General features: G+C 38.0%; 1 protein-coding gene across 4 annotated transcripts in view; it reads left to right on the top strand.

Annotated features, from left to right (window-relative positions):
* The first annotated feature begins 2765 nt into the window (after positions 1 to 2765).
* Positions 2766 to 27657, top strand: part of LOC113121254 (AT-rich interactive domain-containing protein 1B-like) — an 82571-nt gene continuing 57679 nt past the window's right edge. The window contains exons 1-3 of one of the 4 annotated variants that reach the window (XM_026291570.1): positions 2766 to 4648; positions 8570 to 8758; positions 25610 to 25747. In XM_026291570.1, coding sequence (XP_026147355.1) covers positions 3644 to 4648; positions 8570 to 8758; positions 25610 to 25747 — 1332 coding nt within the window. In that variant the 5' untranslated portion in view covers positions 2766 to 3643. Of the gene's footprint in view, positions 4649 to 8569; positions 8759 to 25606; positions 25748 to 27657 lie in introns of all 4 variants that reach the window. The other 3 variants (XM_026291572.1, XM_026291568.1, XM_026291571.1) reach the window with 3 other exon arrangements.

Below are 27657 nucleotides of genomic sequence, written 5' to 3'. Positions count from 1 at the left end.
TGGGATGCACATATACAAACTGTTGTAATTCCTACACCGTTCACCTGATTTGGATGTAAATACCCTCAAATTAAAGCTGAAAGTCTGCAGTTAAAGCACATCTTGTTCGTTTCATTTCAAATCCATTATGTTGGTGTATAGAGCCAAAAAGATTAGAATTGTGTCGATGTCCCAATATTTATGGACCTGACTGTATATATATATATATATATATATATATATATATATATATATATATATATACATACATATATATATATATATATACATACATATATATATATATATATACATATATATATATATATATATATATATATATATATATATATATATATATATATATATATATATATATACATACATATATATATATATATATACATACATATATATACATACATATACATATATATATATATATATATATATACATATATATATATATATATATATATATACATACATATATATATATATATATATATATATATATATATATATATATACATACATATATATATATATATATATATATATATACATACATATATATACATACATATATATATATATATATACATACATATATATACATACATATATATATATATATATATATATATATATATATATACATACATATATATATATATATATATATACATACATATATATATATATATATATATATATATATATATATATATATATATATATATATATATATATATATATATATATGACAAGTGCAGTCAAATTGATAATAATAAAAAAATACCTTTTTATTTGAACTGCCATGACAAGATGTCATTTTAAAACCTGCCATGTCTTTTTTCATACACTATGCATAATTTGATCTTAAACAGTAATAGTACAAATAATTGCTATAAGATGGCTGTGTCCAGTCCATGCTGAATAATTCAGTCCATCATTTGCTTGACCTTGAAAGCGCAAGACTTTCTGTCTTTTACTACTTTGTATTAGAATGTGTTGCTTTTCTATTTTGGAGAAAAGGCTTGCAGTGTCACAGCATCACTCTGGAGCTAAGCCTGAAGTTTTTTTTTTTTTTTTGCCTGACCCAGTTTCTGTGCTTGAGCTGCTGCCGCTGCTGCTGGGGGAGGTCCTTTCACATCCTGCTCAAGCTGAACGGGCCGAGCCATCCCCAGAGCAGGCCTACCTCTCCAACATACACACATCACCCCATTAAGAGCTGTCGTTTTAGATACAGCAGTTTAAGCAGAATTCCAACAATTTGTTGCTCGAGGGAGAAGCCTCCAGTATGTATTGTTAATGGCAAGATACAAATCTGCAAGTAACAGCATAGGCGACTGCATGAAATTAGCTAATCTTGCTGCCTAAAACAGCATAAAACGTAATTTACAGCTGAGTAATATAGCAAAAACACAATGTAATTTTTTTTGTGAGTTTTCTAGAGCATGGAACGATATATCCTGTGATTCAGTCCATATCTGTGTGATGTGTTGGGCTGCAGGGAAATGGATTGAGACCAATTCCACAGCACTGAAGAAAATCTGGCATGGAATTGTTGATATTTAGAGAGTGGGTTGCCGATAGCTGATTTAATGTTGATGACTGTGTCAGAAATCTGAAAAAATGCAGCAATGAAAGTGAGAATGCAATTCTATTACGACGAGTTGGTTTTTGAAGGCAATGTGTAGCCGTTCCATGTAACCAATACCAACAGTCCTCCTGTGCATATGGACCAGCAGTTGGGGGAAAGAATAGTAATGGTTCAAGTCATAAATGTGACCATGGACCACAAAACCAGTCTTAAGTCCCTGGGTTATATTTTTAGCAATAGCCAAAAACACATTAAAAGGTCCGAAATTATATTTTTTTATTTTATGCCAAAAATCATTAGGATATTGAGTAAAGCTCATGTTCCATGAAGATATTTTGTAAATCACCTACCGTAAATATATCAAAGCTTATTTTTTTTATTTGTAATATGCATTGCTAAGAACGTCATTTGGACAACTTTAAAGGCCATTTTCTCAGTATTCAGATTTTTTTGGACCCTCAGATTCCAGATTTTCAAATAGTTGTATCCCTGCCAAATATTATCCTATCCTAACAGACACCAATGGAAAGCTTATTTACTCTGCTTTCAGATGATGAATAAATCTCAATTTCGAAATATGTACATTTAAGACTGGTTTTGTGGTCCAGGGTAATAAATGTCCTTTTGTTTGTTTTTTATTGTAAACGTTTTTTTTTTTTTTTTTTTTTATTAAACAAAGTCAAAGTCAAAATCGGACATTGTGTTAACTACTTTAAAATATTTTTGCGGGCTCCTCCCCTTTAGTAATACGTTTTGTTATTTTACAAAATGTATTACTGTCATTTAGAATCAAATTTATGAAGGATTTATAATCTTGACAAAATACATATCGTCAGAAAGGTTCGAGTCTCAAGATTCCATATTTGGTGGTTATTTTGTGAAGAATGTATACATTTGGGACAGAAAAATTGCATTAAAAAAAAACCAATGGAGTTTGAATGGCACCTGGTGGCTAGTTTTTTATATAACACCTAAACAAAACCTCATTTTTTTTCATATCAACTTCAAATTTGGAACATGACTTATTTAGACATGATCATAGCCATAAATGAGAAAAAGTTGTACTAAATTCTGGAAGATAAAGATAAGTTAAATAGTATTTCATATACATATACAATAGAAAATCACTTTTACCATCTGGGTCTGAGAAAGTATTTTTCAACACTATTTTTCCCCCTTTCCAGGATAAAACACTGAAATATCAACATATACCCAAGAACTGTATTTAATTTGGGTCTGTACAGTTGCTTTGGGAAAAAAAGGCGAATTGACCCGTGAACATCAAGATCATCAGAAAATGATGTGTGCACTTCAAAACACATCAGTGCACCCTCATTTTGCATGCATGTCCATGACCCTAAATGAGAAAGAGTCTCTTGAATATCAAGAATCAAATCAAAGAGTAACCGGTATTTCCGACAGCTCGAAAATCTAAATGGGTCAGACTGGCCCGGACCATAATTCAAGGGTTAACTATTTAAAATGGAATGGATTAACATGTAAATACAGAGATCCATAGATTCCGAATCACCCGATCCGTGTTTTCCGGCGGACTCAGCGCAGAGCAGTGAAGAGCTGGAGGAGATGCTTGATCAAGCCACGCTGGAGGAGCAAAGGGGCTCCGGTAGGGGTCTGAGGCACATTTATACATGCTCACATTTGCCTCTGTGGGAATTGGAAGTTTGGTATTGCAAATAAACTTCTGAATATGTGAAAATATATCAACGCCTCTGCTCAACCCGAAACACCATCAGTTAAACTAATATTTCATCACACATATATATATATATTTTTCTCTGTTTCAACGCCTCAGTAATTGTTTTCACCGATCGTGGCCATGCGACACACAGCCATCCCCTGACAGGACAGCGCTGGCAAGGGCTCCATCCACGATCCCAAATCTAATGGTGTGAGTGAGCACGGGTGATGTGGGGCTGTGCGCTGCCTCAATGAATAATGTAGAGGGGCATCAGCATGCGTCTATAGTCTCTGCGAAAACACAGACGCTGAGAATCAACGCACACAGCCTTTTCTGCTCATTTAACCGCGTCTTCGAGTATGGAAACGGGTCTGCTCGCGAATCATCAAGTGAAAAATGTTGTTAGCGGAGATCCCCCTCCTTCGCCTCATCATCGCACACCTCCACAGCAACAGTCGCAAGCATCACTCCATCAGCAGCAGCCACAGCAGCGAGCCGTGCACAACAACAACAACATCCACCCGACACCCGTGCGCGGGGATCGACAGCAGCATGGAGGGAAAGAAAACGCTCTGGAGACGCAGGTCGATCGCCATCCGCGTTTGCTGAACACAAGCGACGAGGAAGAGCGCTCGTCCACGACCGGAGGGGATCGGATGGGCAGCAGGTACGAGCACTCACACTTCGGACCAACGAGCAACAATAACAACAACAACAACAGCGGCGGCAGCGCGTCCCAAAGCGGGAACAGCTCCGTTTCTGAGTTTAATCATTATTACGGGAATGGAAGAGGAGGGCCTTGCTTTGATCAACATGGCGGACAACAAAGCCCTAGGACGGCTTTAATGCATCAAGCACAGGGCAGCATGGATCAAGTGCAAAACTCCCACGAAGGGTACCATAATAATCCGTACAACCACTACCCCAACTACCGGCCGGGGTACGGTGGCGCTGGATACGGTATGATGAGCCCGTCGCGGCAGGGGAACATGATGGGCCCAGTTACCAACTCGCCTAATGCCGCTGCTGCTAGTCATGGCAAGGCTGCTATGGCCTCGAATACCCCAGCTCCCGGTGCCAACGTTGGGGGCTTTCCGAGGTTCCCCGGACAAAACCAACAGCACCCCTCTGGAGCTACACCCACTCTAAACCAGCTCCTGACCTCTCCGAGTCCGATGATGCGCGGGTATGGCAGCGGTTATCAGGACTACAGCACCCCGCAGCAGCAGCAGCAGCAGCCCGGCATGGGTCTGGGCAAAGACATGAGCTCCCCGTACAGCCCCGCTGCCAGCCACGGCTGGGGAGCACAACAAAGAAACCACCCGGCCATGAGCCCCGGGAATAACGGGAACAGCAGAGCTCAGGTGAACATTTTAGCTTGCGTATGTGTGTGTGTGTCAAGCTTCGCATGCAGGTCTAGCCGTGGCCTGATGCTACTCGTATTACTATCTTACAGTGTGCAGCTTTTATATTTATCCAATGCAAATGATCTGTGTAAGTGGTGGAATAGAATAGAATAGAATAGAGTTTGTTTCCTTCTGTTATAGTTGTGATTTTTCTGGGATTTGGGCTTGTGTGCGGATTGACTGACAGGAGAACATGTCAAGTTCTGTCCAAGGTGACTGTGCTAACGGTGTTAGCATGAGAGTTAGCCTGCGCTGAGACTTTCATTTCTGCTTTAAGAGCTGCCTAATACAGCGATAAGATATTCTGGGATGCTTATATTTTTATAGACCGTATAATAATAAAACATTATTACCAAAAAGTCAGTGTCATGTTATTGAATAAATGATAGGTTGTTGTTAATAAGATAAAGGGCTCGTTCGTTCGGTGCCATTCAAATTACGGAACATTCTAGCATTGCGCTTCTGCTAAATAAAATTCGCTTGTTGTGTGTTTCGTCCCCGAAATCAACTGAAATAAAGCGATTTTGTGCTCTATTTCGAAATTTCGATTCTGTTTTAAATTTTTTGTCACCAGTAAGAACCGTCTTTCTAAAACGAAGGGCTGGACTGTGTTTTCAGTACAACAGCGCTACTGATTAGCATTGTTAGCGCCATTGCGCCCGTCTGGCTTCATAATGCAGTAATTAATGTTTTCACATTTACTAGCTATATTTGTAAATATTATCCGTGCTGGCTGTTTTAAAACACAACATAAACACAACATTAAAATATAAATAAATTATAAGGTGAGGTTGTTACTAAAGCTGTATGTTATTCCAAAACCTAGGAGGCTTACTAAGTTTTGAGAACATTAAATACCAAACATTTGACTTGGTAGGTGACACGCTGGGTTTTGGCACTAGATATCCCAAATGCTGTCTAGGTAGGCTGTGCCTTAGCCTTTGAGACCGTGATACCCAGAATTGCTTTCTAGGTAGGAAGCCCACTGGGTTTAAAAAATGTAATGCCAGAAAATCCTATCTTGGTTGCCAGCTCACTAAATTTTGAGACTATAATGTTGAAAAATGCTATACTATAGATAGGCAGCGTACTTGGTTTTGAGATACAACCTTGGATGTCACAGTCCAGCTGGCAGAGTTTTCAAGTTCAATTGACTTTACTGCTTAATATGTTTTTATGCAGGTCCAGGGGGGAAAGCTGATGAATCTATTGGAATAGTTTAGCATATATTAATATTCAGCCAGACAAATGCTCTAGGTTTTGTCTTTGTTAAACAATAAACGCTGATAGTGTAACAATTTGGTGTAACAATGTTTTGACAATTTTTTTTTTAGTATGTGCACAATTATGTTTAGTCTACTTTGAGTTCAAAATCTGCATTTGTGGACAAAAAAATAAAAATAAAAAAATGGTAAAATACAAAGTTAAAATGTTTCCTTCTATGGCCTGCTTTCAGTTCCCCAGTTCTGCATCTGTGCGATCAGATACTTTTTGGCTCTGGTCCTTCTCTGAATGGATGAGCAGTCCTGACCTTTACACATGCAGATTAGCCATGCTTTCATAGTGGCACGTGAAGAACATTTGTGCTGGATTGCCCAGGGTAATCCCAAAGCCTGCCCAGTGAACATGACTGGAAGAGATGCCAAGACACCTGGCAGCCCTCACACCTTCCATTCATTCTTGACAAATTTTGTACGGTGCCTTAAGAGCATTTTGGATGTACCTTACCATATTCATGAGTTACGAAGTCAGTTAACAACATTAAAATATGTTTGTTTATAGGTAAAAAAATAGACAAAAACCTCAGTTGGCCTCTCTCATCACTCTTGTGGTGTCCTCATCACATCACATGAGCCGCATTCTTCCATGCTTTCTCCTGCACCTCTTTTGGTTTTTATTAGATACATTGTATTATATTTTTTTGCTATACTGACTGGAATTGTTTAATTATTTTTAAAGGTATCTGGTTAAAATAGTTTTAATCCCCTTCTATTTGTGTTAAATGACAGAATATTATAACACTATAATAATAATTATATGTATGTTGCACTGGAAAATTAAAAAAAATGGAGCCCCACATATAAATAAACATTTAGAGGTGCCTTTGATCAGAAATAATGGTTGGAATAAAATTGCAGACGGGTTGAATTACATCAATGAGTTCGTGTTAGGCTGAGTGGGACAGATTTCAATTCTTTAGACATACGCAAAAATGATGTTGACATTTATGATCATTTGCATTTTTAGAAAAAGGCTATTATAAGAATAACTTGAGTTGTTAATGGCTTATCTTCAGCATGAAACCCATTTAAGTGGTCCACTTTCCCCAGGCCTCCAAGTGTGCCTTGCTCTGCCACTCTGGCTCCACGCACAATGTAATTAGTGGCAGAAATTCACCAATTTATTATATTTTGTGTATGTAAAACGTTTCAGTCCCTTGTAAAAGTTTGAGGATGGTGAAATATTTGGATGTTTTTGAGAGTCTTTCATGCTGACCAAGGCGATCAAAATACAGTAACAACAGTAATACCGTGAAATACTATTACAATAAAAAAATTACATTATAAATGTCTTTAGTCTTGAATAGTGTCTCTTTTGATCAATTCAGTGCATCCGTGGTAAATAAAAGTAAAAAATAAAATAAAAATAAATCTTACAGACCCCAAACATTTGATTGGTACGTCATATACACAGATGTTAAATAAAATGCTAAATTTAGATAAAAGATGCAAGCAAATGTTTTGTTACTTAAAAAACCCTGAATCTTTATTATTTACGTTTAAATATCCAATTTATGCTGGTTGTAAGAAAACTCTTCCAAGTTCCAATTTCTTTGTTGACTAGTAACTTCAGCTGAAGTTCTGAGTCGCTTACAAACTTAAGTTGTACATTAGATATTAATAAAACAATGTAAGTAAATAAAGTAAGACATTATGAACAATGAAACCCTGCCTCGCTCACTTCCCTAGATTATTTACATATCAGGGACTAGACCTATATTTTCGGAATCATGAATTTGTTTAATAAAATACCCTATTGGATATTTGTGTTATTCATATTTGTGTTATGTATGTAATAACCTTTCTATGAAGAAAGAAAACACTCTGGACTGTTCTAGTTTGTGAATATAGTCACTCTGCTGCACATAATACAATATTTTCACAGCATAGCATGACCTTGTGTACCTAATTGGCGATTTAATGATGGACTTGATCGTAGCGCATCAACGAGGAGTGTTAGGAATAAATTATAGGTGGAAATGGCTCATGTTTCTAAAACAGTAGACTCGTCACTGTTGACTTCAATTCTTCCTTGAGTAAGAATGTCATGGAAACTTCCAACAATTTTCCACTACAAATTCTCCAGGCATGGCCTAATGGTGCACAAACTCTGTTTGCTCTAAACCCTCGATTGACAATATAGTTGTCTAGTCAGAGAAAATGTGTGTGTGTGTGTGTGTGTGTGTAAAAGAGAGAGACAGCAGAGCACTCTGGCATGACTGCTGACGCTTAAAATGTTCATTTATAGTGGCCTCCCAGGCTTTCTCAAATTGGTCACATTTTCTGTAAGTGCTGCTTCAATTGGCTTGAATTTGGCAGTGACATGAGAAGATTAGCTTGGATGGCTCTCAGTCTTTCTGGCAAAGATGAGACACTTGAGAGAAAACCTTAACCCCCCCCCCACCCCCCATATCAGTCGATGGCACGTTGCCCTGAATCTCTCCATTTACTGAGCCGCTCAACCTTATGATTGCTATTTGTATTCCAGTCTGCTCAGGCATAATAGTTGCATAAATGTGTTCACACACAGACTCCCATACGTTGGAAATCACTGCTATTGCTGTTCTTTATGCTAACATGTTGATACTCCTCTCAACAGGTGGCACCCATGGACCCTATGGCCATGAAGCGTTCTCAGATATATGCGATGGGCAACAGTCCCTACTCTCAGTCAGGAGGAACATATCCAGGGCAGCCATACGGATCACCCACTCCTCACCGATACCCAATGGGAATGCAGGGGCGTGGCCAAGTGGGCATGGGAGGGATGCAGTACCCTCAGCAACAGGTAGAGCTAATAATTTTCAGTGTTGCGGAAAAAGTCCCCTTCAAATGGAAGTGTCACATGCAGCTTTGATTTGCAGATACCTTCATGGAAAGGCAATGTTACATGGTTGATAGCAGGAAAGCAGCAAATGTTTGGATTTTAGCCAGGCACAACCCTGGTAATGTCATGTGCTTGACGCTACAGTCTGTAGAGCTCAGTGCATTGGGAAATGTTAAAACGAATCATGTGAAAGAGTCTTTGTTATAATTTTTAAATGCACAATGAATGTTAGTTTATTACAAACCCCATAAAAATTGCTTGATGGATGCAGTTTTCAGTCCTGTGTGCTGACAGAATTTCTATTGAAACAGGAAGTAGGGGTGATATTAATTTACATCACGTTTCAACTTTAATCTACATTACATTCTTTAACCTATGGTTTGTTATTTCTAGTCAAAGGTGTTTAATATTAGTGGGAGGCGTGTTCTTATACATAGCAACCGGCAGGTTCTAGAGGTAGAAATTTTTGGGATGCACCGAAATGAAAATTCTCGCCCGAAGTCGAACAAAATGAACACTGGGCTGAAGGCTGAATAATTAAACACCTTTTTTGCAATTTTTTCACCATTGCATAAATTTACACTGAACATTTTTCACATTCTAGGAGACATGAGCACAATTTAACTTAAAATGAATAAGTCAGAGCTTATTTTGCTATATTTGGCCAAACAGTTTTGGTTTGCGAACATTTGGTGCATTCCTATGAAAATTTCATTCATTTTCTCAATAGGGAATAGATTTTTAAAGTACTACAAATATTTAAAGAAAGATTTACTTTGACCTGCATATTTTTTATTGACAGGTTCTGTGCGATCCTCTTCATTAATATTCTCTGTGTCAATCGTGTTCAAATTGATAAGCAATATGGAATACAACCAGAGCACATTTTGAGCTTGAGGGGCGGGATTTTCAGACGCGCTTTAGAGGCGCTTTAGCGAATCACAACACACTGAGCCAGCTGACCAATCTTAGCCCATCGCGTATTTTTGAGGGAAGGGATTCATAATAACAGGAAATAATTGAGGCTTCTGTGAGAAATGGGACAGATCAGTGTGGAAAAAAAGTTACATTTTTACATTTTTAAAATAACGAAGCATGAACACATGTTAGAATTTCCCCCATAAACACAATCAAGCCTAGAAAAAACCCAGTCAACTACTACTTAAACAAAGTACCAAAAATCCCTATGGTAAAAATGAATAGGAAAGATACTTCTCGAAAAAGTGGACTAAATTTAATTGGACAAATTTTTGGCCCAAAAAAATTGTCGATATCGATAAGTATTACTATAAATGTAAAAATCTTTATTTCTTTCAAGTTTAAAGTCAGATTTTTGCTCCAAAGTGAAAGTTGTAGAAACCAGACCATTAATTTTCCTTTACAAAATAAATAAATTTCTTAGTTTCTGCATGCTCTAATGAGTGATATTTTTTCAAATCAAGAAACAGGTTTGGGTTGCCTGATAATAATAATAATAATAATAATAATATCACCTTTTGTCTCTTAGAAATGCACATTTGATAGTAGCTTGATTTAGGATGCAGAGGTAACATTTTGTTCATTATCAATGAACTACAGTAAATCCATAGCAAATGATGGCGATTTGTAGATTGAAAAGCCTTCCGACGGTCTCGTTGCACACAGTGTTTCTCCTGTTTGGCTTTAAACTAGTTTAAATCACTGAGCCATTCATGCGCTTCACGCTGGTTCTCACAGTGCTGCTTCATATTCACGAGTAAACACATCTGATCTGTGATCCGATCGGATAAATGGTCCCTGTGGCACAATTTAAACCGTTTCATTCTTTTGCGGCATAAACATTATATAGAACATTTATCGAACTCTTATATCGCGATATTTATCATTATCGAATTACCGCCCAGCAATAATTTGATATCATGGGGGCTTTAAAGAAATCCGAATTTGCTTTCAGATTCCAAAATCACCAAAGCACTTGATTTGAAAGTGCTTGAAAGTGCTCCCGGCTCCATTTAACACATTTCCACACTTTTAAATCTATTTTGCAGAACTTCACACATTTTCCTCACATATTCGGTACTAAAAGAAATGTGTGTGGGCCTAGTTATGTTACTTGTCTGGTAAAAGTGCTCACTTTTTACCATGCCAGACTGTTTTTTCCCACCCCAGCTGGCTGCCACACGGGGGACTATCCTGCTACGATATCTACTTTCTAAGCACATCTACCTTAGACTATCAGAATTAGCAACACTGACTCATAGCTCTCAAACAGAGATAGCAGCGGTGCTCTTCATGGTGTTGAGTCCACAGGAAACTGAAATGTCCCACAGGCCGGTGGTCTGAACAGTGACAGCCCGAGGGGGAACACAGAGTGTGGTGCAGAAGGAACTACTCTGTTGTGCCTGTCAGCGTGGAGCGACAGTACTCCCTGTGCACCAGAGATGTTGACAGTCTAATGCGCCGCATGTCTGTCAGAAGAGCTTGGCAGGCAGTCTGGTTGGGCTGGGCCGTCCTATTCTGGGTACAGACTGCCTTACTAAATTTAGACTCGAAAGCTGGACTGTGTTAAGTGCCACAGCCTCTGAAATAACTGTTCTGCTGATGAAACCAAGGCCTCATGGGTGGGACAGAAGAAAAATTAAGCCAGTAATACTGAAACCAAACATGATTCACTTTCTACCACATCACCTAGGTTAAATTAAATGCGAGTGCAGTTTCAATATTCTTTAATCTAGCCTACACTGTTATTGGATAATGTTCTGGAAGAAAATTACCAGTATATTTTCCTTCAGTCCTAAAACACAATACAAAGCTATACGTTGATTCAAAATAGAAGTATTATATGGTGAAAAATCAATATGGAAAATTCCTTGATATTAACACAGCATATTGGACTGAGTGTAGCTTCTGTGTATCTTTGACAAAATATGAAGACTTAGGCTAGAAACATACTTTATGTAAACGCAGATGTGAATGATTGGCCAGCTGCTGAATCTATAAGGACATGCCAGATGAATTCATCTTTAAGATTGCAGCCAGATACAGATGTACTGAGATAAAAGGTCTTGAAACCTCAAAGTAAATCAAAGCAGCACATTTTTTATTGTGTAATCTACACAGGCTGCATTCATACATTTATAACACAACCAGCGTATAGTCCGTTTTATGAACAAATGGCTCTTTAAAGGTGATTGTTTTAATAATTTGGTTGAAATGACTTCCAAACCTATAAATTTGAGCAATTTCTTTAGAATCCACACAATTTTGGATTCAGTTTTTGTGAGGTCAACCGCAGATTTCACAAAAAGTTGGTCACAGGTTTTTGCTACCCAGTATTATTTAAATGAAAAATTGTGCTATGATTTACGTAGCTGGTTGTTAAAATGTTACTTTTGGTGCTCTAGTGGTTAATAAACAGAACTGTGTGTGTCTTGCGGAAGAACATTTTAGCTGGAGCTACTTCTCTTTGTTTATGTCTATGGCGAATATAAACACTTATTACACAAAATACCGTAGTGATTCAAGACAAGCCGAAAACACGGTTTGGAAAATGGATTCATGGTGTATTTTGTAAATTTTGAACCCAAACATTTACGGACTGCAGCTTTAACTATTAAAGCTAGCTCAGCAACTACCAATGAGATAAATGGGATTGCTAACAGATAGACTTCTCCAGCTATTGTAGACCTTGTTCTGACACATTCTGGAAAACAGCGACGCGTGAAATCGAGTCTGCGTTGCTGGAAGCGTTTGGGTTCACATACTTAACTGTGTTTTGGACCTTAGAAACACAAACTGGTATTTCGGCCATCAGCCACTTTCTTTTCATTACCTCTAGATCCATTACACTGAACTCTGGTCAGCTATACTGACAGGAGATCAGCAGGACAGCAGCCGTGTGCAGTTTCCTCCTGTGATTGCCCCAGGGTACGGACGTGACCTTTATAGAAAGAAAGATCAGAATCAGCAATCTCCTCCTGGCGTGGAGGAATGTAGGAGAGGCACTAATCAAGAAAGACATCACTGGACGCGGCCAGCACATAATGAGATCATTACAGGAGAGAGTTTTGGGGTAACTCTACCCTGAAGGGGTGTGCGGTGCATTTGTGCAGCTGTTAGTTGTCACCAATCTCAGTCGAGAGTGACCATATAATGACTTGTATATACCAGGAGACCTTAGATGACCAGAGGATTTTTACAACTTTACCTGAAATTGGATGTTTCATCTGGTCTGATACCAAGGGAATCCTGCTGTGTTATTTCTATTGATCTTCTGGCTACCTCTGTTTTGGTCCCATAACATTTTTATAAAAAAATATATATATATTAGAGGACAAAAATGAAAGCACCATTTTTAGGTAGAGGAAAAAGAATACACAATGTTAAATATCCTTATAAATAATTATTTTATTTATTTCAGGCAAAATTCTCCATTCTTCCTTTTTCACATTCGTCAGAAAGTGAGTTAGCATTTTTGTTTAGCGATCTGCCGTTTTTTGTTCAGACCAGTTATAGCCTATAATATATCTAGCATTTGGACCAAGCAGACATAATTGTTCATTAAATTTAACAAATCAATTTTTCATTAGAATAACAATCACAGACCCCTCACCCAACACCAGACTCTGCGCCTATATGTCTGTGTACGATCTCCAGGCCAGGACACCTCAACTTTACACCCTGAAAGTATGTAGAGAGAATCTTCCTCCCTACACAGTTCTCTCTAAAACAGACACACACTGCTATAGGAAATGACTTCTTTCATTAATTCATAGACACATTTCTCTGACTTTCCTATCATACATATCCCCAGCTCTTTGTGTATGATTACTACCTCCTTGTATATGGTCTTGTGTATTGTATACTGTTTCATGCATGCTTATGATAGAACACAAGTTAATGGAAACTCACCTATACCATGTTTGGTTTCTATTTATTTGTCTTATGATGATTTAATTGAGAGTGTATATTGCATGTTTATTCCTATGTGAGGGAAGTGACGTGACATTCAGCCAAGTATGGTGACCCATACTCAGGAATTTGTGCTCTGCATTTAACCCGTCCAAAGTGCACACACACAGAGCAGTGAACACACACACACACACACACACACACACACACACACACACACACACACACTGTGAACACTTACCCGGAGCAGTGGGCAGCCATTTATGCTGCAGCGCCCAGGGAGCAGTTGGGGGTTCGATGACTTGCCCAAGGGCACCTAAGTCATGTTATTGCCGGCCCGAGATTCAAACCCACAACCCTAGGGTTAGGAGTTAAATTCTCTAACCACTAGGCCACGACTTCCCCAGCCAAGATATGTGTTCTAAGAGTCTTTAGTAGATTTGCATCAACATCCAATCCAGTTACATATGCAAATGACCACGTTCAGAGACAGAGTCATAAACTTTCCCTCCAGAAGTGCAAGTCACCATTGACTTTTTGACCCCTGAGACGTGTGACCTCCACAGAACTTAAAGCCTCACTTCAGTGACCCGCTTCGCTTTTTTTAGTCTCTTCACTCGTCTCTCATCACTTTTCCATCTTCTGGTTGCGAAGTTCCAGAGGCCTCGACGCAGCTCAGTCTAAAGCTCTTTTAGATACTGAGAAAATGAGGATTGCTGAGCTAGAAGTTTTTTTCTGGACCCCAAAGCTTTATGCCAGGCCACAGCCTCTTCTTTTCATTCACCAAAAATCCTCGAATTCCAGCTGTCGTCTCTCAAACTCTGCTCTCTTCTCTCATCACCTTCATCTTGGAGAAACCTCTCCCAATCACCACCGAGCCAGAATAAACAGAACCAGAACAAACCATCAAACATTCATCTGATACTGCATCCAGACACTTGTTCAATGACCAAGGAAATTCAAGTATTGTACAAAATACAAAAGTTTAGACCAAGCTGTAGACCCCATTGTTAAACGGCACTGATGGTTTTTAACTCGTCTGGTTCTCTGGTTTCTCTAATGGCTTCAATCATCCACTTTAAGTTCTCCTTGTTATGTATGCGTGAGTGTATGTTTATTCCTTTATTTGCTTAGACTAGTTATGTGTTAGTTTTTTGTTAAAACTTTTGTGTATGAATTACTGATTCTGTCACTGCTTGTGAATAATGTCCCTTTACTATTCTGATCCAGCTACATGCTCTAATGCATTGATACTGAAGGAAAGATATTTTCTGTGGCCAGTTGAGTTGATATGAACCTACACTGAATGTTTGCTGGACGAACAGATTAGTTGATGACAATTCAATTCTGCTACAGGTACTACTGGAAGCTCATATATATATAAATGGGCTAGCAGTTTCAAGCTAGCTCTGAAAGCATAAGCTTCCATCCTCTCTGCAAATCACTATCCATAGACACTTCTCCTTCATAACACAAGAACGCACAGAGGCGGAGCAGAGGCTAACCTGCGACACAATGAGAAACAGCGTTTAGTGGAGGGTTGAATGCAATACTGTCCGATTACCTCATGCCTCATTCACTGGTGAGAAAACATTACAGTACAAGCATATAATATTACGTTAAAAACACCTTCCATTCTCGCTCAGTCCAAAATAATGTAATGGAGTGCGCTGATGACATATCATGTCTGCGTGAACATGGTGCTCAGAGGTGTGCAAATAATGCAAAAGCCTATCGTAGCCCTCAGACCGAGTCATATGATTGGACAAACATTTTATGGTTTCCAAAGACGATATAAATACATTTAGACCACTTTATTTAGTGATTGCTATTAGGATGTGAAGAGACTTTAAACCAGCATGACAAATAATGTGTTTGAGCCAAATCACCTACCCTTTTTAAAAACTGCATTCAGTAGTTCTCTTGTTAGCATTAGCATCACTACTAATATGGATACCACAGTGTTGTTAAAAACTGTACATCCCTGATTTTTATGTAAATTACACTAATATTACACAGTTTAAGATTAGTGCTCTACTCAGTAATTTATTCCATTACCTATCTATCAAAACAGTAGCCATGTGGGTATCGCTAGTCAGTGATTTCTCTCCATCATAATTTTTTCTAACTTGTGTAGGTCTTACCAGTGTTTAAGCTTGTTTTTGTCTTAGTCTGTATTCAGACCTTTTTTTCTTCTTTTTCAACCAAACAGCTATTGAATCTCCTGTTGTTTCTGCTGATGAAGAAAAATAAAAAGTTTATATAGTCCAAAATGTTCCTTCTTTGCATCACCAACAACACTGTGGAGGTGACAGTAGATCAAAGCTAATGACTATCTCTCCAATGTCACATCATTTCAGCAAGGCCAAATCCACTGAGGGGGTGACCTACACCATACATAATTAAAACACTTTTTATAGACTGTTATAAGTAATGTATCGATCTCATGTGTACAATATTTCACTATTTCTTAAAGCATAACACTTTTAAATGTGCACATTAACTACTGAATGTACCTTTAAATGTGAATTTCTTCTCCACTTGCGGCATCAAACTAATTTGCCCCTGCATTTTACCTCTGTGTTTGCTCTTTGATGGCGTTAGGTGTGTTTAATGAGCTTGTGTGAGCTCAGGTGGATGCGGATCAGGTGCGTGGCAGGGGGCCAAAGGTCCTGACAGGTGTTTTGAAGGTTTTGTAAGAGGACAGGTCTTATCACAACACAATCAGCAGAAGCCATCAACCCCCATGAGGCACTGCTGCTGACCATCTGACCGCCTCTCACCTGCCCTGCTGTCCACACTACTGACAAGCACAATACATGGCAGAGAAATGGATTAAATGTGCCGTTTGTGATTGGACACAATCTCTTTGTGGGATTTTGAAGCAATTGCATGCTGTCCTCTTAAATCCCTTTTGGTTATTTCAGTGATGGAAAGACTGGAAATGCACGGCAGTTATCCTTTTACATGTATTAGTTAGGCCTGCACTGCGAAATAAATTTTTTCTTAGTATCATAGTCTTAGATAATTTTCCTAGAAACAAATTAAAACAAATAATTTACTGGAGAAATCTCAATTTATCAATTTTGTGTGTGTGTATACAGTAAACAGTAACATTGTGAAATATTATTACAAGTAAAAACTAATAAAAAAAAGAAGTGATTGTTATATGTTGAGAATGGTTGTGGTGCTTTTTTTCCCAAAAGCCATGATACATTTTTTTCAGGATTCTTTGAATTAAAAAAGAGCCTTTTTATTTGGAATAGAAATCTTTTAGTGTTATGAATGTTCTTACTACTACTTTTAATCATTTATTTAAAACATCTTACAAACGTTTGAATGATAGTGTATCTCAGTTTCTACAAAAATTTTATGCTGTTATTAAAAACTGTTCTCAACATATATTTTACATTTCAATGCACACACACACACACACACACACACATATATACATCATCTCTGTCAAGCCATTTCTCCTGCAGTTGTACTTGCACTCACATATTTAACACATCCCTTACACTGTTGTTTTTCTATGGAGCCAAAAGAGTATCAATAAAGATAAATGCACACACTACATTCACATAAGCACACATAGGATTCATACATGCACACACATAATTCATAAATACACACACAGGATACAAAATTCAGAAATGCACACACAATTCAGAAATGCAAACAACATTTACAAATGCACTCAAGATTCACAAATGCACAGGACAAGATTCAGAAATGTATTTCTGATGCACACACACATATATCTTGATTTACAAACTGCTTGCGGTCTGTGAACTTCACTGCATTTGTGTGTGAATTTTGAGACTCCTCTGACTTGGCTCCACACACAAATGCCTTTTTTTAAACAGGGAATGATCTGCAACCAATCAGATATCTCCCTTGTTTGAGCCAATCACAAGAATGCACCCCACGTGGGGGATTGTTTACTTATAAGCCAATCAGCGAACAACTCACTTTCCTCAATCAGCGAACGACTCACATTTCTCAGTGAACGATTCACTTTCCTCACACAGCGAACGACTCACTTTCCTTAGCGAACGACTCACTTACCTCACGCAGCTGGCGACTCACTTTGCGCAGCCGGACACCCACTTTGCGCAGCAGCAGACTCACTTTCCGCAGCCGGAGAGTCACTTTCCTCTCGCAGCGAACGACTCACTTTCCTCACGCAGTGAACGACTCACTTTCCTCACGAGTCACGCAGTGAGCAACTCACTTTCCTCAGCGAACGATTCACTTTCCTCACCCAGCGAAGTTGAGCGAATGATTGCCTTTCCTCACGCAGCTGGTGACTCACTTTGCGCAGCCGGAGAGTCACTTTCCTCTTGCAGCGGACCACTGACTCTCTCTTCATGTAGGGACCGAATGTTATAATTAAAGTGACTTCTATATTGCATCCAAAAGAATATTTAGATATATTTAAAATATTAAAATATATATTTCTTTTACTTTCATTAAAATATTTCAATAAAATGAAATAATTGCCTATTGCAAATTTATGAATCCATGGTTAACTTTTTTTCTGCAGTCACAGTCTGGGCTATATGTATTGAGACATTTTTAAATTTATATTTTGTAAAAAAAAAAATAATAAAAAATAAACCTGAATTGTAATCTAAACATCTGTATTTCCATACAATTTCATAAATAAGTAGGCTATAATATGCTGCACCACAGGCATATCTGTGTGAACGCGTTCATGTGATTGGCTTATAAGTAAACAACCACGTGGAGTGCGTTCTTGTGATTGGCTAAAAGAAGGGAGACATCTGATTGGTTGCTGATCATTCCATGCATTTGTGTGTGGAGCCAAGTCAGAGGAGTCTCAAAATTCACACACAAATGCAGTGAAGTTCACAGACCGCAAGCAGTTTGTAAATCAAGATATATGTGTGTGTGCATCAGTAATACATTTCTGAATCTTGTTCTGTGCATTTGTGAATCTTGAGTGCATTTGAAAATGTTGTTTGGATTTCTGAATTGTGTGTGTATTTCTGAATTTTGTGTGCATTTCTGAATTTTGTATGCATTTATGAATCTTCTGTGCTTTTTAAATTTTGTGTGTGCATTTGTAAATTTTGTGCGCATTTGTGTATCCTGTGTGTGTATTTATGAATCATGTGTGTGCATGTATGAATCCTGTGTGTGCATATGTGAATGTAGTGTGTGCATTTATCTTTATTGACACTCTTTTGGCTCCATATTTTTTCCTCAGCATTTAGACAGGCTTGTAAAACCCCACTACTTAAGAAAGCCATCCTTAAGCCATCTCTTTTAGAGAACTACCTAAAAGTTTCCCTTCTTCCTTTCATGGCAAAAACACTTGAACAAGCTGTGTTCAACCATGTCTCTGCTTTCTCACACAGAACAACCTCCTCAACAGCAACCAGTCTGGTTTCAAAAGTAGACATTCAACCGAGACTGCATTGCTCTCAGTTGTTGAAGCCCTAAGACTGGCAAGAGCGGATTCCAAATCTTCAATACTTATCTTGCTGGATCTGTATGCTGCGTTGGACAAGGTTAACCACCAGATCCTCCTGTCAACCTTATTGGCAAAGGCTGTCTCCACACTTCAGTAGTTTGAGTCTTACCTCTTAGATAGTTCTTTCAAGGTATCTTGGAGAGGTCAGGTGTCCAAGTGGCAACATCTAACTACTGGGGTGCCTCAGGGCTCAGTTCTTGTACCACTTCTCTTCTCTGTCTACATGGCATCACTAGGTGCTGTCTTTCAGAAACATGACTTTTCATACCACTACTATGGTGATTTTACTCAACTCTACCTCTCATTCAATTCTGATGATCCGATGGCAGTTAATCTCTTTTAAATGAGTGTTTGCTGTTCACTTTCACATTCGATTTCGTGATCACACACACTCTGTGTAAAGGAAGAGTTCAGGATCAGATGAGCAGCAAATCCTCCAGCATGGCCTGCCATCCATCTCTCCTCTCCTCTCAACCTATGATCAGTCAAATCTGACTCCTGTAGCATGTGTTGGATGCAGAGTTGTCAAGTCTGGTATGTGCTTATTTATTTATTTTTATAGAAAAGAGAAAAGGGAGCAGGACTGGGACCTCAAGCCGGGACTCAAACTTGTGTTACCCAAGGCATTGCTGCCCACAAGGCTATAGTTTTGACTTACTTTCTAATGGATTCTAATGGAATTATTTTTGCAGTGTAGATTAGGGTTTGTCCTTGCTTGACTTACGGTTCCTCATTAAAGAAGCTCAGAGAACACAGATCTCAATACAATTCCCATCTGAGCCTTGTGAGTGTATGTGCACGTACCGTCGCTGACATACTTCTGCATGTATTAGAGAGATGAGTGGAAAAAACACACCATCATGGTTTGTGGATTTGTTTTCTGTTTGGTATGAATGACAAATGAGAATTACAGCGAATGAAGGGAGTGGGTAACGGGGGGCTCAGATGGGAGGACAGCGTGCCAATGGCAGCTGTTGCCTTGAAAAGCTCTTACATAAGAGTGTCACAATAACAGCTTGTCGTGAATCATAGGAGGGGGAACAGTTGTGGATTACTAAAGCACTAACACACCCATGGGGACCCTCGGTGATCAGATGTCTCCCATCATCCCTCACTGGCTACGTTCACACAGCAGCAGAATACAGTTGTCAATCCTGTTTGGAGTGCTAAATATATATATATATATATATATATATATATATATATATATATATATATATATATATATATATATATATATATATATATATATATATATATATATATATTAGGGGTGTAACGATACGCGTATTCGTATTGAACCGTTCGGTACGACGCTTTCGGTTCGGTACGCGGTACGCATTATGTATACCGAACGGTTCGTTGGACTAATTAATTATATTTGAAAAAAAAAAAAAAAGAGAGAGAAAGAAATATAATGATATGCGTTCAACAAGGTAGCCCAATAACCCAAACAACGTAACAGGCAACGCCCCTGACACTCCCGAAGAAGAAAAAAACACCATCTTATATGTTTATGTTAGGCTACTCAGCAGGCGCTCGCTCACTCAGTACGCGCTGAAGGCTCGTTGCAAAATAGCCAATGCGTTTAACAGACTAGAAATGAGAAGATCCTCCAATAACCAACAGGTCTGGTGTTTGGGTGCACTTTGGATTCCCTTTAAGCTATAATGGTGATGGCAAGAGAGTGGTGGATAAAAAAACAACGGTATGTCGCATCTGCAACATGACAGGGTACACCAGCGGGATTACAAAAAAAAAAAAAAAAAAACCAGCGGGAATATCTGGGATATATGCGTCAGTACTATCTGGGAAAAGACGAAAAAAAGGAGAAACATGCACGCAGCAAACTATCCCTGCAGCATTTAGAAACTATAGCTTACAGGGAATCCAACCCAAACACCAGACCTGTTGGTTATTTTAGGATCTTATATTTCTGGTCTGTTAAATGCATTAGACATTTTGCAACGAGCCTTCAGCGCGTGCTGAGTGAGCGAGCGCCTTAGGGGCCGTTCACATATCGTGCCTAAAAACGCATGGAAAACGCTAAGCGCGTCTTTCTCCTGAGGCGTCTGTCTTTGCTAAGCAACAATGACGTGCTCACTCCATGAGACGCGGAAGTTTCAGCGAAGGATAAATGGATTTGCAGCTCTAAAAATCGCTTGCAGTAGCTCTGCTACTGAATTTATTTCAAAATTGCAATCCATATACAACTATGATCAGCTGTTCCTTCATCTTGGCTGAGCTCTCAACGTTGTTACGGGAAAGGATGAAGCTGATTGGTTGGTTCTTGTCACATGACCCGCGGTGCGCTTGCGGCATTCTGAAAAGTTGAGATGTTTTTACATTTTGCTGTATCTAAAACGTATCGAACCGAACCGAACCGAACCGTGACATCAGTGTATCGTATCGAACCGAACCGTGAATTTTGTGAACCGTTACACCCCTAATATATATATATATATATATATATATATATATATATATATATATATATATATATATATATATATATATATATATACATTTTTATGGATTATTTATGAAATGTTTTGCAAATAATAGTGCTAGGGATGCACCGGCTAAATCGGAAACGAGACGGGGTTTTTTTTTTGGTCTTTTTTTCCCAAAAATCTGTATTGGATTCAGCCATGAAAAATCATGATCGGTGCATTCCTAAATAGGGCCTTTCGCACCGCCAAAACCTTTTCACAGAACCAGAACTAATTGTAGAACTACCCACTTTTAGGGTGTTTTCGCACTGCCGAAACTAGGTGCGATCATAGCACTGGACTGCCTTTTTCAAGAACCAAATTAGCTCTTACTCTGGAGCAGGGTCTAACCAGCACGACTGGTACTAACTGCGAGGTAAGTAGACATTGATTGGCCAGACCCATTCAAAAATGCCCCAACTTGCCATGATTTAAAACGCTGTGTTTACATACTGTAAACATTGTGTCTCATTTCGCAAGTATGATGAACAGCGATAAATGTACAGACACTTGTAGCAAATGTAGCACTGCCAGTTGTCATTGGAGATTCTTAGCCCTTCGTTCTGTTTTTTCAATCACTTTACGTATACATTGACATTCCATGGCCATCTTTGTGAAAACTGTGAGACACAACAAAACTTCAGCTCCGATCACAGTGTCCTCCATCCTCCTGTTGTTAATGTTGTTCTTATTTGTTAACGTTGTTGAATGCCGCCCACAAATGGCGTCGTTGTCTACCATCTTACGTCACTTACTAGTGCACACTCTCGGTGCAAATGCAATTATTAAAAATGGTACTAGGTAATTGGAATTTAGTACTGTACATTTAGTTCTGGAACTAAAGCGGTGCAAAAGGGCCTAATACTATACTATACAAATGATATACGTATATGTGGGGAAAAGGGTTAAAATATAAAATTACATTCTAAGCCCCCCAAAAAACTAAGGATTACTTAACTTTTAAAATAGATATTAATATTTCTAAATTAAAAATTATAATAAACAAAAATCAAAGCACAGACTAAATGTTAACTTTTGGAAGGAGCACACTCGTTCCCATAATCCTTCACAGTGATTGCTCTCATAAAATAACAATTATTTGTGCTACATGTTGAAATTTAAACCTGTATTCAGTGTCTAAAAATATTTTAACAAAATACATATTTAGTCAAATCTCCTGACTGGGAAAGTAACTACTTTAGTTTAAAGTGCTACATTTAAAATATTCTGAATATCTTATGCTGTTTTTATAATTCATTTTGCACACATGCCATTGTGAAATTACATGACTGGTGGATTTATTTTTAGCAGACACAGACTACCAAATTTGTTGTTGATTTATTTTAATTATCGTTGATTATCAATTAGTGGTTGTAGACTAGGGCTGTGCGATTAATCGAATCGTCATAAAATCACGATTTGAGCGTGCTCTATTTTCCCAACCTCCCATAGTTTGCTGTCCGAACCAATCAGAATGCAGCGCGCCTAAATGGAATGCAAGAACAGAGCAGACCAGGCCTAGGCCTATGTATCGCCTGGTTCACACACTCCGTCTGTGGTGCGTATTTTTTAGAGCGTTCATACTGCACGTGGTAAAAGATGCGAAAGATGTTAACAGAAAAGGTTAGAAATAGAAAGGTGCTGAGAATAATTAATATTTAGCGCATGAGCATAGAGAGATTTGTGAGTGCACGGGACATAGTTTGAAAGAGTTTTAAGTATCTGGTTTTATGCGAGAGTAAAGGAAATTTGCATGCAAATGGAGAGATTTATGCCTGCACATTATATTAATGTGCTTTTGCGTTACAATAATGCGCTCTCATTGCTGCTTCTGCACCGCATACACATACTGTATACGCACTGCAGACGGAGTACGTGTGAACCTGGCACAACAACAATGAGCTCTATGAGCAATGCATGGCAAAAATCCTGGACAGGATTGTTTTTTGTGCCATATGTCTAGACATTTTGTCACACTTTTACTTAGTGATTATTTTGACTTAAGTCTGTTCTAGAGACATGTTACAACTTGTTGATAAAGCTCTAATTGGTTTTCTTTTGGAAAAATGTTTCCAATTCATACTGAATGCAATTTATGACTGTAAAGCATGTCTCTGTGTGTCAAAATTGTGATTAAAATCAAAATTTGCAAAATTAATCAAAGATATCGCTATAGGTTTTTTATGTCCAGATCGCACAGCCCTATTGTAGACCTACTCTCAACAGGATGCACAACTCATATGGGCTGTATCAACAGCAATGCTGTCGACAAATAGATGTCTGTTTTCTGATGTAAGCACTTAGCGGGATATTTTTAGCTGTCAATCTCTATTGCTAGGGCTGTCAACCTCTCTCAAGCTGAAAAATGACAGAAAATAGCAGCATATTGTGGTTGGAAACCATGACTGAACACCTAAGTGTCTGGCTGTAAAAATCCAAAGAAATATATTTGACCAGATATTTGAGAATAAAAGCAGGAGGAGTTACTAAAAAACAAGGGAATACAATTTAACTCGTTAAAGACACAATACAAAGTGCTGCACAGTAGAGCTCAATGATATTGGAAAACCTGAGGTCATATTTTATTTTTCTATGTGTCGCAATATGAGGAAATTTTGATAGTTCACATTTCCACAGTTTTTTGACCAATTAATCAGACTAACTGTAAAATAATGGATTTTTCAAAATTATGATCATAATTAAAATGCAATAATACTATTATTGTAAACAAAATTAGTATTTAATCAAATATCATAATATCATTTTAATATCATATTAATATCATTTTAATTTATAGTACAACTGTAAAATTACGATAGTAGTAATTACATTTTAATTTCTTCATTTTCTAACATTAAAATATCCAGCTTCAATTTTGGCAATTCACAGGCACATGCAACTCATGATATATGGTATTTCAGCGTCGAGCAATATATTGAATATCATCAAAAGGCACACGAATATTTTAAATGTTTTTAAAGCTACATTGACAGCTCTACAACCTTAAAATTAAAGGCTCCAAAAGGGTGTTTTTTCAGTGATGCCATGCAAGAACCATATTTGGTTCCCCAATTAACCTTTCAGTAAACAGTTCGTAAAATATCAATTTTAAAGAGAATTTTAGAAATCTAAAGAAACTTCTTTGACTATAAATAACCTTTTTCTGCATTTGAAAGGTTCCATGGAGATATATATTGTATATATTATAGATCCATTGATGCCAATCAAGTGGACGTTTACACTACATTATTTTTGGCCAAAAACTGGAACATTTTTATACGTTTTGCTTGTTCGTTTACATGACAATGACGTTTTGTGGACTGAAAACCAATATTTCTGAAAGCGTGTTTCAAATTGCAAGTTTTTGGATATGCCACTGTTATCCATATTAACACCCAACAAGGGAATCTTTGAAAACGGTGACGTCATGCGTGTGCATTCGTAAGTAGACATGCGCAGTACGTGTTAATTTTAAAGTCAAACATACACAGCAATGGCGGAGTACATGGTACAATGGAAAACCTTTTCCGTTTTTGACTACATATTTGTCGTGTAAAGGTAACCTAAGAGTTGACTGTCTGTTCAGATGTAATGCGATCTGCTTTTGTCCTGTATGTAGTACAGGGTAATGTGGTAGGCACACACACCTGTTGATAAATATGGTTGTGAGTCCCAAGCACCGCCTGTTCCAGCCCTGTGAGAATCTTTTATTCTTGATTTGAGATGTCACGCCCCAGACAGAGAAGTTTCAGATGGGATTAGCATTGTAAAGTAGTCCGTTAATGTTCCGGGGCGGATCACCATTTAAAATACTTCACAGCTTAATAATAATCGTCCTTCCTGCCGTGACATGCCATGTGAAGCATTTGAAAGTGTTTGTCTGTGAGTGTGTGCTTAGACTCATGTTTTTGTCAATGTCTTTCTCAGCAGATGCCGGCTCAATATGGGTCCCAGGGAATGGGTGGCTACTGTCAACAGGGTCAGCCCCCATACTTCAGTCCCCCACAGCATCAGTCTGCAGCCCCCTCTCAACCCCCTTACATGCAGCAGCGCGCTCCAGCACAACAGGTAAGCACTGAGGCTGCTAAATCAGTACTAAAGTGTCCTTGTCCTCATCTGAAGACCCTCAAAAGAATTTTCACTAGATATTTTTTTTAGAAAAAAACTTCACATTGTTGGGAAAAACTCTCTGATCTATGAGATATCAGCTTTTCAGATATCAGAGTCATGTGTGCCACAACAATATTCCTGACACATGCTGGGCTTCGGATATTATTGATAACATTTCCTGGATGTCATATTTTAGAAGGAAAGAAAGAAAATTGAACATTAAGAAAATGAAGACTATCTTTTACGAACATTAAGTATTTTCATGACAATTAATTTCAGCCCCAAATTCTCATTACTGTAATATGAAAAAATCAAACTTTTTTTATTTAATTTTTTTTAATGAATATTAACATAAGGCAGTACAACCCTTACTGCTATATTTAAATATAAATGTAAATATATTTTTGTAATGGATAATGAGGATGCAATTTTTCTGTATTGCGTCAAGAATGAGATTTGTCTTTACTAAAGTAATAAAAAGAAAAAAGTATATTTAGTCTGCACAATATAGCAATTAGCTCCACCCCTTTTACTCTCTCATTCTCTCTTGCTCACATGGTTAAGCATCTACAGAAACACAGCTTTTTTCTGTTACACATAGCTTGTTCTTAACAGGCTGCAGCACACACACTCCAACAGTTTGGAGAAAGCAGTAATAAGAAACTGGCCTTGAGTGGATGTCTCAGAGGTGTGTGTGTAATATCAGCGAGGACAGCACTGCCGTGCGCCTCATATTGCTATCACATTCTCTGTTTACTCCCTGGACCTTAAAGGCATTATTTTCATTTTCTCTTATATGACACTGAGGCTGATTGAGAAAAACGGTTTCATTTTCTTCCTCTGTGCCGTTGCTTCCAGTATCTCTGACAAAAGAGATAGTGGCGAGGAGAAACACTGCAGCAAGTGGGAGATACAGTGGGCTCTATGTCTGAGAGAACACTGAGAAAGTTTGGGAATTTTCAGTTGAAACTGAAAAAAGTTACTTAACTTTGACGAAATAAACACTATTCAGTGCTAATAAAAATAAGAAAATGTGTGGCACTGATCATGTGAACTTCTTTGGCAAAAGGAAGTTAATGCAGCTTTCAGTGAAGCAAAAATGGAAAAACCCAAATACTTTTTATTCAAATCGTTACACTGAAAACAATTTGTAACAGAAACATTTGTATTCAATTAGAATAGAACGCAAGACAGGATCCTTTTAACTAGTGGTCTCAAACTTTTGGAGCTGCTGTATTTTCAGGTCTTTTTCTTCAGGCAGAACTTTGAACTCCAAAGTGTTAAGAACCTGGCTGTGTCCCAATTTGCATACTAATACAACAAGCTGTTATCCACTGATGAAGGGAAAGTACATTCTTTTAAGCTGTGGTTACATTCACCGTTGCTCTTCAAGATTTTGCAAGTGAAAGAAAGCAGAACTGGGCTTGACAAAATGCGATGAATATAACACTGGAGTAGAGAGGATTTAATGAATTATAAACATCCTGCAATTTTTATAAAGCTATTCTGCCAGCTAGCAAATGAACCAACCCTACATAACCGCTTTCCAAACATATTTTATTGATCATTTTATAATATCAAACAAAACTGCCACAATAATATACAAATTCCGTTATTCATCACAAAATTCCAGGCCCAGCTAAATTAATTTTATTTCAGATTTAAATTAATCTAAATTCTGGACTATAAGTCGCACCTGAGTATAAGTCGCATCAGTCCAAAAATACATCACGACAAGAAAAACAAACATATATAAGTCGCACTGGACTATAAGTCGCATTTATTTAGAACCAAGAACCAAGAGAAAACATTACCGTCTCCAGCCGCGAGAGGGCGCTCTATGTCTTCAGTGTAGACTACAGGAGCAC

Source organism: Carassius auratus, chromosome 20, assembly GCF_003368295.1.
Source record: "Carassius auratus strain Wakin chromosome 20, ASM336829v1, whole genome shotgun sequence".
NCBI classification, from domain to species: Eukaryota; Metazoa; Chordata; class Actinopteri; order Cypriniformes; family Cyprinidae; genus Carassius; species Carassius auratus.
Note: the sequence above shows the minus strand (reverse complement) of the source record. Positions and strands in the feature narration are given on the sequence as shown.